The sequence below is a fragment of the Crinia signifera genome, chromosome 9 (assembly GCF_055691185.1).
Source record: "Crinia signifera chromosome 9, ASM5569118v1, whole genome shotgun sequence".
NCBI lineage: Eukaryota > Metazoa > Chordata > Amphibia > Anura > Myobatrachidae > Crinia > Crinia signifera.
In genome coordinates this window covers 81,126,256-81,138,916 of record NC_139225.1, presented here as the reverse complement: position 1 = coordinate 81,138,916, position 12,661 = coordinate 81,126,256, and the positions used below count along the sequence as shown (strand labels likewise).

The following is a 12,661-nucleotide window of genomic DNA, read 5'->3' as shown; positions in this document are numbered from 1 at the left end:
CAACGAATCCTGCTTAGGGTTCCGGAGGGCTGGAGCATTCGCTGCCAGCCCTCCCTCTCACCCTATTCCACGCGTTCGCCAGGGGCTGGCGGCAGGCAGGGAGATGGAAGCCTCTCTGCCTGCCCCAGAATGTGTGTGGGGGGTGGGGGGCAGGCAGGGAGACTTCCATCTGTCTAAATGTGTTTTTTTTTTTTTGTATAATGAATTGGCCCTGTTCTAGCAGAATCAGTTATCATATTTGGGCTTAAAGTTACAGGTTTGGTATAAAATGTCCACAGTCATTAGGTCCACACCAAAAGGTTGACATGCACAAGGTCGACACAAGTAAAAAGTCGACACGGAAACGATACACATGAAAAGATATTTTTTTTTTTTTTTTACTTTTTTCTTTTTTTTTAAATGGGTTTGTTTTAAGGTGGCAATTTGTAGGTTTTATTACATAGCTGTCACATTACTGTGATTAAATTACATATACCATTGCCATGTAAACCTTTTGCATGTTACCCTATTGACCGGATACCAAAGCCGGAAACTGCTGGTAGTGTACTGTGTTCATACACATGTGTGGTTTTTTTGTTTTTGTTTTTTAGGATGCTGTTCAGCTTTGCTGTAATGAGAATTGTTGTTATATAATTTCTCAGGTTGTGGGGCATGTGTTGAGTGTTGTGAATTGTAACCCAAACAATATGAGATCTTATACATTTTTTATTTCTATTTAAGTTCACAGCCTTCAGTTGAGATTCTCCTAGAGGACGGCTTTATTATACCTACAGGAAAACAGCTCGCTACCTTGAATATAGAGCCACAAGGTAATGATTAGGTATCTCCAACATATTTAGTATATGGAAATTTGTAATCTTTAATCTGTAATTCTGGCAAGTCACTAATGCCCCCTTTTTCCTGCTGGCTTTTGTTTCTTTCCTCTTACAAAAAAGAACAGATGTTGTATACCTCAATAAGTAGCATATTAAAAACTCATTGGGTACCATCTATGCTTTGGGATGGTTTGGGATCTGTGTCTCTTAGATGGAAATGTATGACTGACTTTACAGCAGTAAATGGCATCAAATTGCAGTATTTTCTTAATCGGTCATTTCAGTCAGTCCCTGCCTCAGGGGAGCTTCCACTAGAGGAGGAGAGAACTCCACACATAGGGCAGATTTCAATGATTACATTACCCTCTTGGGAATCAATTACGTTCACCCCATAGTGACCTGATCCGAATCCAAAACTTCGGTGCTGTGAGTCAGATATAACATACCCAGTCACTGCATTATAAAAGTACTGAGTGGTGCATTACTTAAAAACTATGAAGTTTATTGAATAAAACAGAATGCTGTAACTCTGCATTTTTTATTTATTCAACTCTGAAAATTGCAATTTATCCTTGGAGGTAAATTTACTAAGCGGCATGTTCAGAGCAAATTCATCTAATGTGGTTTTTGCTGCTGCATTTAAAACTGCAATCGGTACTTGTTTCCTAGCACGGCGATTTGGTCGCATGCGATGCGATCGACGCGACCGTCCCGATTTTTTGATTGAATGTAATGTAAACCCGATTTTACATTGGATTCAATGTAAAATATTCCCTAGACCCCCAAATTTAACGACGTAAACCCCACCCCACGATAGACGCCAACCCGAAGCGTGGCGAGGGGCGGCGGTGCGCGTCCTCCGACCTTTTCATTCCCCTACTATCCACGTCGGCGTGGAGTTGAGAATAGAATAGTGTGGCGAGCGCAGCGAGCCACCGAGCCCGAAGCGTGGCGAGCGCACGCGTATACCTGTGAAGTTATACGCGTCCCCTCGCGGGGCTCGCTGCGCTCGCCACGCTTCGGGCTCGGTGGCTCGCTGCGCTCGCCACACTATTCTATTCTCAACTCCACGCCGACGTGGATAGTAGGGGAATGAAAAGGTCGGAGGACGCGCACCGCCGCCCCTCGCGGGCTCGCTGCGCTCGCCACGCTTCGGGTTGGCGTCTATTGTGGGGTGACGACGGGGACATCTATAATGTGAAATGGGTCATATTGGCCCATTTCACATTTTTCACATTTTTTTTAAAGGTGAGATGGACTTAATCAAGTCCATCTCATCTTGTGCCATTATAATGGCACAAGACCGACGCGATCCTCCCGATTTCAATGTTAAAAAATATTTTAACATTGAAGCCTATGGCAAAATCGGGGACATCGCGTCGGTCGCGTCGGGACCAATGTTAATGGTCCCGACCGACGCGATGCCCCCGATTTTGACCCTTTGCCGGCAAAATGGACCTGATTTCAAAGGAAATCGTGTGGATCGTGTACCTTAACTTAAAGGTACACGATCCACACGATTGTGGCCGTGCTAGGAAACAAGTACCCTGCAATCATTTGAAAACAACAGACAAGCCTGGTTTCGAACGCCTATTATTGCCCCCTTTTAGATCCAGAATCTGGAGGGGTATCAGTTTTCAAAAGCTCCATTTAGTAAATCTACCCACAGATCTGACCCATTAGTGACTCACCATGTAAAAGGCATTTCCCAGAAGTAATGCCAGATAACAGTGGTCTGTGTGCCTTCTACCAGGGAAGGTGTGAGCGATGACTCTCACAAAGCTTCCTTCTAGTTTTTCAAATAATAAAACCCAACGTTGATGTGCTAATGGTGCAGAAATCTGTTTTATATTGTCTTCTCATTTGCAATTGTCTTGTTTCAAATACCTATAGGGTAATGTGCCGACTTGGCTTTTAAATCATTTCCAGAATATGTTTTGTGTGCTATTTGACTATTGTAAATCTGCAAAAAAAAATTCTTTAAACTATTTTATTACACTGTAAGATTCTCATAACACACCTGATCCTCTGCTTCCTCCTTGGAATTCTGTCTGTTCCTCATCACAAGATTCATGGTTTTAGTGACATCATGCCAAATACATATCTTTATGTTTTTGTACTTTTTTCTGAGTCACATGATGTTGCTGCAAATAGTAACAAGACCACAGCCGCTCACAACATCATAATGGGGAGACGTTCCCTTGTGGTTTTCACAATGGCTAAGAAAGTACTTTCACTTTTACTAGTTTTATTTAACCTTTTTTCTTTTATAGCACCTTGAGTACTATTGGAAAGAAGTACTTTGTACATTTTCTTTTTTTACTTGGCAGCAATGCTTTTAATAAGTTATGCTATATTGCAGTGGTTCCCAACCCTGGTCCTCAAGTAACCCCCAACAGTGCACGTTTTCCTGGTCTCCACACAGAATCACAAGTGACATAATTAGCTCCACCTGTGGATCTTTTAAAATGTGCCTGAATAATCTGTGCACCTGCCGGGTGACCTGGAAAACGTGCACTGTTGGGGGGTTCTTGAGGACCAGGGTTGAGAACCACTGCTATATTGCATTATCTTACATGACTGCTAGTAAGTGTGATTTTTAAGGCTAGTTTGAATATAATTAAATCCATTATGGCTGATTCAATCGAATAATATCCTTATAATAATAACTTCGGCATTCCCTTTTATCCAATATAATACAAGAATAACGCTGCTCCTCACCTCTACGGTGTGCTCAAAGGTCACTAGATGGTGCCCAATGGAGTTCTGTACAGACACACACACACACCTCAGCGTGATAGACACATGTCCCAACAGCTCTGTCCTTTTGACAGGCTGGCGACTAGTTTTTAATAAAAGCCCAGTTGAGTGTTTACAACTTCTAATAATATGATCTTACTGGTGTGCCTAATATACTACTATGCTGCTGGTACATCTTACAGCACTTTGCCAGAGTGCACTGCCATATTGAAGTAATCACCTGTGTCTAGTGCGAAGTCCAGTCCCAGGCACTACTTTTATAATTTAAAATGCAAACAGGAAGTTCACATATTAAGTATTCTTACCATTGGCGCTATATTCTGATTTCTGAAAACCTCCTCTGCCACATTCAGATCAAGGAGAAGATTTTCACCTCCCCCAGACCCTGTTGCGTTTCTGGCAACCCCTACTGAAGGTCTTGCACTCCTCGACATTCACACAGGAGCTACTGGAGAGAATGTTTGCATGTTTGGGACAAAGCAAGGAGAGAGACATAGAGGCCAGGGAGCACTATCTTGCCTGCTGGAGCTCTGAAATTCTGACAGCCAATTACAGCACAGGTGGGTGTGTAAATAATTGAATTCCATAGCTACATTCTCATTAATATTTGCTCATCCCCCACAGTAGTAGCTGCATATAGGGTGTCAATAAAACAGCTGCACTTTTTACTTTATCAAAACCTAGACAAGTATTCCATTTTTTGTGAATAATAAATATTCCCTGTTCTGTCTATTTCCCAATGGGTATATTGTTCATGTGATTATTCACCCCTGGGGTTAAGTGAAGGGGCTGCAGTACAGTCCAAAAGTCAAATAGGGGTGCCACACCAACTTCAGAGTTAAGGCTTTTAACTTTGTTTTCTGTAAATCAGACAAGAAGTCCATGGTTCCTTCACGCTCCCAGCTGGCTATGAAGAGCAGATGGAAGCTATTTCCTCACAGTGTATCGTTCCAATGGAGGAAGTTGATGCGGAAGTGCCTTGAGTTCCCGAGCTGGGCCACCCCTCACCTACTTAAGCTGTAAGGACTGTTTATTTGTACTACAAAATTTTACTGCTCAATTCCTAGATTTTCCATCCCAGTCCCTTTTTTGTATTAGATGAAAATATATGCACCTATTTTATTGTTGCCCATGTTATATGTGCGCTTTGTTTACACTTCTCATCAGGATATTTTCATTTATGAAAACTCGCTTGCCGGTCACCACTCAGGAGAAGCTGCTGTGTCTCTGTTCAATCTACAACCAGGATGAAGGTACCGATGTGTTTGAAGACCATCGTGATCGATCTATCTATACTGTTGAGAGTTTGCAGTTGAAAATACAGCGGGAGTCAAAGGCTAAACGCTATGGTCACTGGGGGAGAGCAGTACATGAAGAGGATGAGGAGATGAGTGAGCACTCAGACGATGAGGAGATGATCACAGAGTCCAATGAGGAGGAATACATTCAGAAGATTAACATGAAAACTGCATCTGAGGGAAGGGCTGCATTAGAGGGCTCTGCCTGGGGAGTCAGCTCAGGTATCACTTCTATTTTATCAGATCTCTTTTTTCTACAATATAGTAAATTGTATTTCAGATTCTCAAAGGAGCTTCTTCTTTTGTATGTGCGCCCCCTTCCCCTTTCCAACAACCAACTTTTATTTTCAAGGGGGGCACCTGTCCCTCGGCTTGCCTGATAAGTGACCAAAGAACCCTCTAAACAAATGTAGCAATTAGTGGGGATTCCTAGCAAATAATATACCTGGGCAATGAGGGAGGGGGGTAAATGCAAAGCCTTTCAAAGTTAAGAGCTTTATCACATGTGAGGAGAAATAAAAGGGGGGAAATGTATCAACCCCAAATAGTGAAGCAGTTGCCCAAAGGAATCGGTTTCTCGCTAAGTACATTTTATAAAATGATAGGCTAGAATTGATCCGCTTATACCTTTCTACCTATCTATCACTGAAACACTGCGATCTGTAGACCGCAAGTGAAACTACATCTTTCTCTCTCACGTTAGCTACTTTACTAGCTTTCGAAGCATTTGATTCTAGCGGGCTTAGTAGTTTGTTGATATTTGGCATCTTGTCAACTCTTAAAATGGCTTCCCACATCGATGTGTTATTCATGCATTGCTTTGTGTCTAGTGCTGCTTCCATTGCTACCGGTCATATGAGTAGTGCACTTTACTGCATGAGAACTGGACCGTGCTAGTATGTAACATTTTAAAGTGGATAGATGTGAATGAGTCTCCTATTGCTAATAAAAGCATCTCTTATGGTAAAGGATCTCCATGTTGCTTGACTTTCATAAGTTCCATGGGAAAGCTGCATTCTCCTAATTGAATTACTCCAATCAGCACTCTAATTGAATTTGATCGTAGAAGTATTTTGACCTACATACTCTAATGCTGGATCTGTTCGATCTTTCTAGTTGGAGCAAAAATCTTGTAATGTATGGGAGCAAGGGACAATTAACCGTTTGCTCCAGAAATCTGGAAAACTGTCAAAAAATGTTTGTTGGGATACATTGGTTAAATGTAAGGGATTTAACCAGTTTGTCAAAACGTCCATTTTGTTTTCCAGTGTATAGGAGCAAACGGCTAGTTGTCCATTTGTTCCCATACATTACCAGACTTCCGTTCCAACCAGAAACCTTATACACACTGGGGTATTCAATCTCTGGCGACAATAGAAATATTGTCCGTTCAATCCTGTCCTGGACTCGTCTACTACAGACTTGACTTTCTATGGATCTATATTGCCGGGAATGACCTTGAATTGTCTAACTTGCGGCTGTTTTTCACAAAGCCATGGACTTTGCCACAGTCCAAACATTGGGCCTTATTTTGGTTCATTCTTTCTGACAAAATCCTTCTTAGATGGACAAAACCATGTGCACTGCAGGGGGGGGCAGATGTAACATGTGCAGAGAGAATTAGATTTGGGTGAGTAATTTTGTTTCTGTGCATGGAAAATACTGACTGCTTTATTTTTACACTGCAATATAGATCTCACTTTGAAGTAAAACCCCACCCAAATCTAATTCTCTCTGCACATGTTACATCTGCCCCACCTGCAGTGCACATGGTTTTTGCCCATCGAAGAAGGATTTTGTCAGAAAGAATGAACCAAAATAAGGCCCATTGTCTATAGATTGTCGATCGTGACGAAAGCCATTGAAAATGGCCGGGATTGCAATTATAGGAGCTTATTCAGATCTGATTGCTGTACAAATTTGTTTGGAAAATGGGCAAAACCATGTGCACCGCAGGTGGGGCAGATTTTACATGCAGGGAGAGTTAGATTTGGGTGGCTTGTGTTGAAACTGAAATCTAAATTGCAGTGTAAAAATAAAGCAGCCAGTATTTACTCAGCACAAAAACAAAATAACTCACACAAATGTAACTCTCTCTGCACGTGTTACATCTGCCCCACCTGCAGTGCACACAGTTTTGCCCATTTTCCAAACAATTTTGTACTGCAATCAGATCTGAATAAAGGCCATAGTGTGACACAATCCAGATGTTATTGTCATTTATCTGCCAGAACTGCTGAGCATATGGCACTACCATTAGTTTCTAAATATCCATTATCCATTTATTTTCACCAAATGTGAGTATAGTGGATACCATTTCCTTTTATCTATGACCCAACTTGAGCATAGTCTTTATCATGAGATGTTGTGCTAGATCTATACACTCTGGTACAGATCGGGCAGCAGCTCATCAACTGCAAAACTCATGTTGCAATGTACTCTATAGTACTAAATCATGCTTATTTTCTATTGGAAGCCCTTAATATTTTGGTTAGAAACCACTATTTATACAGCGGGAGCATGGAAGTAATCCTGACCTATATACACTTGGAAACCCCCACCACACCACATAGTGTATTATTTTCATTTGTTCTCCTTGGTTAAGCAGATCATTTCCACACTCTGCATTGTGTCTGGGAACTATAGCTGCGCTCTCATCTCCCGGAGCAGTTCTGTCTGGGATCTGTTAGCGTGAGCAGTAGTGTTGTAGTGTGACTAGCCTTCTCTCTGTTATCTCTCCCACAGCATCTGTAGCAAGATCACTGAGTCTTTGTATAGTACCTGAAATATACAGTATATAATGATACCCTTTGGTAGAAGCTGTACCCTCTCACAATTCTTCTGTTAATCATTTTACCTGGTCCTAAAACATAAACGTATCTGTTTTAAAATATCTACATGGACATAAAGTCTAAAACCTAGAAGTCACGACTCGCACAAGATTGTGGTATTGGTCAACTAAATTGCTCTATTTTGGAGGAACATAATTTTGATTTGTGATCTAGTACTTTAATATTATGGCTCTTTACACACTCCATGCTCACTGAATGAAAACCATATGTGCTGGATTTAATTCATTTGCGTAAAAAGCAATGGAAAGCTAGGTGATTTAAATCATAACTAAATGGGCCTATTTCAGCTTGGATCGCTAATGTGAGATTTTGCAAATTGAGTGATTATTGAATGACTACGCATAGCGCATTCTTGAGAGGAAATAGCATCAGAATCCTGAGTGACAGGAACCTGGCGTTTGATGGTGGGAACCTGACGTTTTCTGGAATTGGTTGCAAAAAAGACAGTATGTAGGGTCTGTGACATCCGCGATATGACCGCTTCTGCTCTATAGCAAATTAGTGGAAGCCATGGAATTACCCACAATTGCGCAGGTGGCAAAATCTTTTCTTTTATCTTTCAGGAATTGCGTATGGATTTGTGAATGGATTGCGATTTATTGATCCATTCGCAATTCTATAGCTATTTAGCAAGGGGCGTTTATTCTTTCTGTCCGGGCAGCATCTTCACTCTGTTCACTGCAAATTCTCAAATTCTCAATCCAGTCTCATTTAGGCCCAATATCTTAATATCAGGGTTACTACAATGCAAATAAGGCAATTTAACAGCTAAAATGATACTCTTCATGATTTGGTTAAATTAAAACCAAGAACAGTAAAGTGGATTCTGTCACCAAAAAAGGTAAAAAAAAAAGTTTGATTATTTATTCAGATTTTGAGATATTCCTTAAAAATTCAGTTTTACATTTTATTTTCTTAATAACAAGCTCAGTGTAAAGGGGGATGTTACTAACTTTTATTTTCAAGCTGTGTTTTTGTTAGCAGAATCACAATAATGCACATATTTCGAAGTGCTGTACAGAGAATATTTTGAACATTCACATCAGTCCCTGCCCCAGTGGAGCTTAAAATCTATATTCCCTATCACGTGTACACGCAGACAGACATTCTAGGGTTAATTTTTCTTGGGAGCCAATTAACATACCAGTATATTTTTAGATTGTGGGAGGAAACCCACACAAGCACTATACAAACTCTGCACAGTTAGGGCCATGGTGGGAATCAAACCCATGACCTCAGTGCTGTGAGTCAGTAATGCTAACCATTACTCCGTCCGTGCTGACCACTAATCATAATGTAATGCAGCTAAAATGCCCTACAACATGCTGATTAATCTGGTATGTGTACACATCACACAATAGTAACTGGCAGTGTTGCTGCATTGTATCATACACACAAGTGTCCCATATCAGATGATTTAGTTCAAATGGATCAATCGCACCCATGCTAGAAAAGTCGCGAGACCTGTTGCGCTGAGAGGGGCTTTTTGGCTCAAATCTGTTTCTCCTTTGATCAGGAAATAGCTCTTAAGAAGTACCAACGTCTAACGCTGATCTCTGTACATGGTGCATTGCAACCTGTATAATCATTCACAAAGTATTTTATTTTTTATAACTAATCCTGAGTATTTTATATAATTGAAATGTTAGCATATTTCTGATGAGTGCCAGAGGTTCGATAAAGCTATATTTCATGAATGTATGGGATTAGTTTGGATTTTGAATCTACCTTCAGGTTTTGTAGCTAATATTATTGATTTGCAGTTCTTCTATGTATTTGAATCATCTGTTGGAATGAACATTGATTTAAACATTCAAAGTATTGATCTATGTCATTTTATACTTCAATATTTTGTAAAACATAGTAGGAAATAGGAGTAGTAGCACTAGTATGTAGCAAGCATATTGTAATTATGTACACCAAAGCATGCTCATTACCCAATTGGCAATTCCATTACACACCATGGTGATTCCGATACTTTATAAAAATAAAAGTGTCCAGGTTACACATTGTCCTACCTTCTATCTGTGCCGCTATTTCCGCAGGTGGAAATAGTGTCACTTGCCTGTTCAAAATCTAATCTGAATTGTTGGAAACGGCCGCTAATTGTCAAATACCGACAATTTAACAGCAGTTTTTAACAAAACTCAGCCGTTCCAACATTAGACAGTCGGGACATTGAATATGGACTGTCGAGTTACAGTTGTACTGGTCAAAAAACTGCTGCTTTAGTAAATCAGCTAGACAGTGAGGTGTAAGGCTGGAGAATGAGTAGGGTACAATTAACAGAGGAGGGGGCCTCTCTCCATGTGACCCTAGTCATTCTCTAGCCCATGGGTCTTCAAACTGTGGCCCTCCAGATGTTGTGAAACTACAAATCCCAGCATGCCTTGCCACAGTTTTGCTATAAGGGAGTGTTAAAACTGTGGCAAGGCATGCTGGGATTTGTAGTTTCAAAACAGCTGGAGGGCCACCGTTTGAAGACCCATGCTCTAGCCAGTAGCACTCTAGTAATTATTAGTAGACTGTTGTAGTGCCAGAGTCTACTGCACATGCACAGGTCACTGGGAAAAGGGCCACCACAAGACTTTGCCAGTGATTTCTGCAGTGCTGCTGCTTATGAGCAGGCACTCATCTACTTTAACGATCAGGAAGGTCTCCACCAACTGCTCATTTACCTAATCCTTAAACCATTATGTGAGGAGAACACCTCTAGACAGTAGGAAAGTATAGATGAGTTCTGCAAAAAAGCTATGCATTTTCTAGGCTGTACAATTGCTAAGTCTTAAGAACTCGTGACCAGTCCAATAAAAACTATGGTAGTTGTGGGTTTTTGTGACTTGTGGTGATAATTGAATACCTCTCACTTTTTTGCAGAATTTGTAAAGTGGGGCGAGTATCCATTAGGAGTAGTACCTGGGCAGACTGAGGACCCTGGCTGTCTCCTAATTGACAGTTACTCCATGATGTCTGTGTTAGAGCAGCAGGAATCGGAGGCCAGGAAGAATGGACACAGAGTACCGATTAGGTAAGAAGCAAATATTTCTGCACAATGACCAACTTTTTTTATTTTTTATTAATGTTTTTTTAAACCCTCTATACCAGGGCTCGACAAATTTCTTTAAAATGTAGGAGCCAGATATACTAATAACAGGGACAGTGCGCGCTGAAGCCCTGCACCAAAAATTTGCACACGCCATAATGTCCATTACATTACATGTACACATAGAGAAAAAATATGGCTCTAAGCGCTGAATGGTGTTTGTGAGACAAATGATACACCTGAAGGTGATATACAAATGGAGTAATACAGTTACCACCTTGAGGGGTTAATTTTCAAATAATAAACGTTTGTCCAATAGCTCTATAAATGGAAAAGAGAGCAAAAATAGTGCAGCATGTCTTAAACATATAACAATTTAATGAGATTTTGCACTTACAAACATGGACATAAATAAAGCAATTCAATGGTTTCTCCAAGGCAAAGCAGCAGCAGTCCAGTGAGTCCCAGATGAAATTTGGGCAGCAGTTCTTGGTCCGGACCAAGGGGTTGCTATCACCAGGAAGCAGCAGAGTCACCAAGGAGTCCAACAAGTAAAACACGGAGGCACACTTAACGCGTTTCTGAACTTCAGTTCCTTCATCAGAAGTGTGCTTAATAAACCTCCTAAACGTGTATATATAGCAGAAAGCCATCTGTGTATAATTAGCGGTAATTTCCTGGCCAGATCTCCGTGGCCGGAAGTAGGATGAACTTTCCCATAGACAAAAACCTGATAGGGTAAAATCCGGTCATGTGGTCACGCTACCTGCGTCATCCAACATGGCCGTGCGTTCCACGCAGCCGGAAGGGCTTGCAAATCATATATAAGACAGATTGAATGTAGTTACATGGTCACATGACCGCGCAATGTGTCGCAGCTAATGGCTGTGCGTTCCACACAGCCCGGACATAGCGCGGAGGGGGGCAGATTTCAATGGCTGTGCGTTCCACAGCAATTACGCTGTGTGACACGCACAGTCACAGCCCATCGGAGCCAGCCACACGATCTGCAGATAAACAAAAGAGAACTAAAATCATACAGAATTAGTTATAAAGCTTTTGGGTCCTCCATATAATGGTAATTATCTGTTCTTAAAGTGCACAGAGTCATTGTGCAAAACCATGCATTAATGTGCAAAAAACGCTATATATCACAAAAGTGCATAGTGTCTACAGGACAGATTCACCCAATACAAAAAACACCCAAATATTCAAATTAAAAATTTGATAAAAACAGGATAGTTAAAAAAGATAGATATTAAAAAAGAGTAGAAAAGATGGTGAATTTTAAAAATCATTCATGTTAAAAAATGCTTCAGCTCAAAATCTATATTTAGACCATTGGGCACGATTGTATTGAGGCGATGAATCCAACGCATCTCTGTCTGTGCTAATCTTTTATCAATATCTTTGGTCCGCCATCTTGGGGTTACTGCTTGGATCCCCCAAAAATTGATTAAAAAACATTCACTACTATTATGATGTGTTTTAAAATGAGCCGAAACATTATGCGTCAAAAGACCTTTTCTAATATTATAGATGTGTTCCGCTAGGCGGACCTTTAATTGGCGCGTGGTTTTGCCCACATAAAATAGTCCGCAGGCACACTCTAAGACATAAATAATATTTTTTGAATGGCATGTTATAAAATCTTCAATCTTATATTCATTGCCATTAACTTTAAAATTCACCATTCTTCTTTCAGAGGATTTTACAGATTTGCACATAAGGCAGCTTCCACAGCGGTGGAACCCTCTAGTTCTATCACTTTGTCTTTTGTTTACATCTATAGAACTTCTAACCAAATGGTCCTTTAATGATTTTGCTTTTCGATAAACGAAAGAGGGTTTGGATGGTAAGAGGGTCCCTAATATTGGATCCTGTTTTAGAAGG

At 40.7% G+C, this 12,661-nt stretch overlaps 1 protein-coding gene across 1 annotated transcript in view; it reads left to right on the top strand.

Moving 5' to 3' along the window:
• LAS1L (LAS1 like ribosome biogenesis factor) overlaps positions 1 to 12,661 on the top strand; it is a 58,197-nt gene that overhangs the window by 36,183 nt on the left and 9,353 nt on the right. The window contains exons 8-12 of the mRNA XM_083159303.1: positions 721 to 809; positions 3,929 to 4,135; positions 4,447 to 4,594; positions 4,743 to 5,095; positions 10,603 to 10,753. Of these exons, the coding sequence (XP_083015429.1) occupies positions 721 to 809; positions 3,929 to 4,135; positions 4,447 to 4,594; positions 4,743 to 5,095; positions 10,603 to 10,753 (948 nt within the window). The remainder of the gene's footprint in view (positions 1 to 720; positions 810 to 3,928; positions 4,136 to 4,446; positions 4,595 to 4,742; positions 5,096 to 10,602; positions 10,754 to 12,661) is intronic.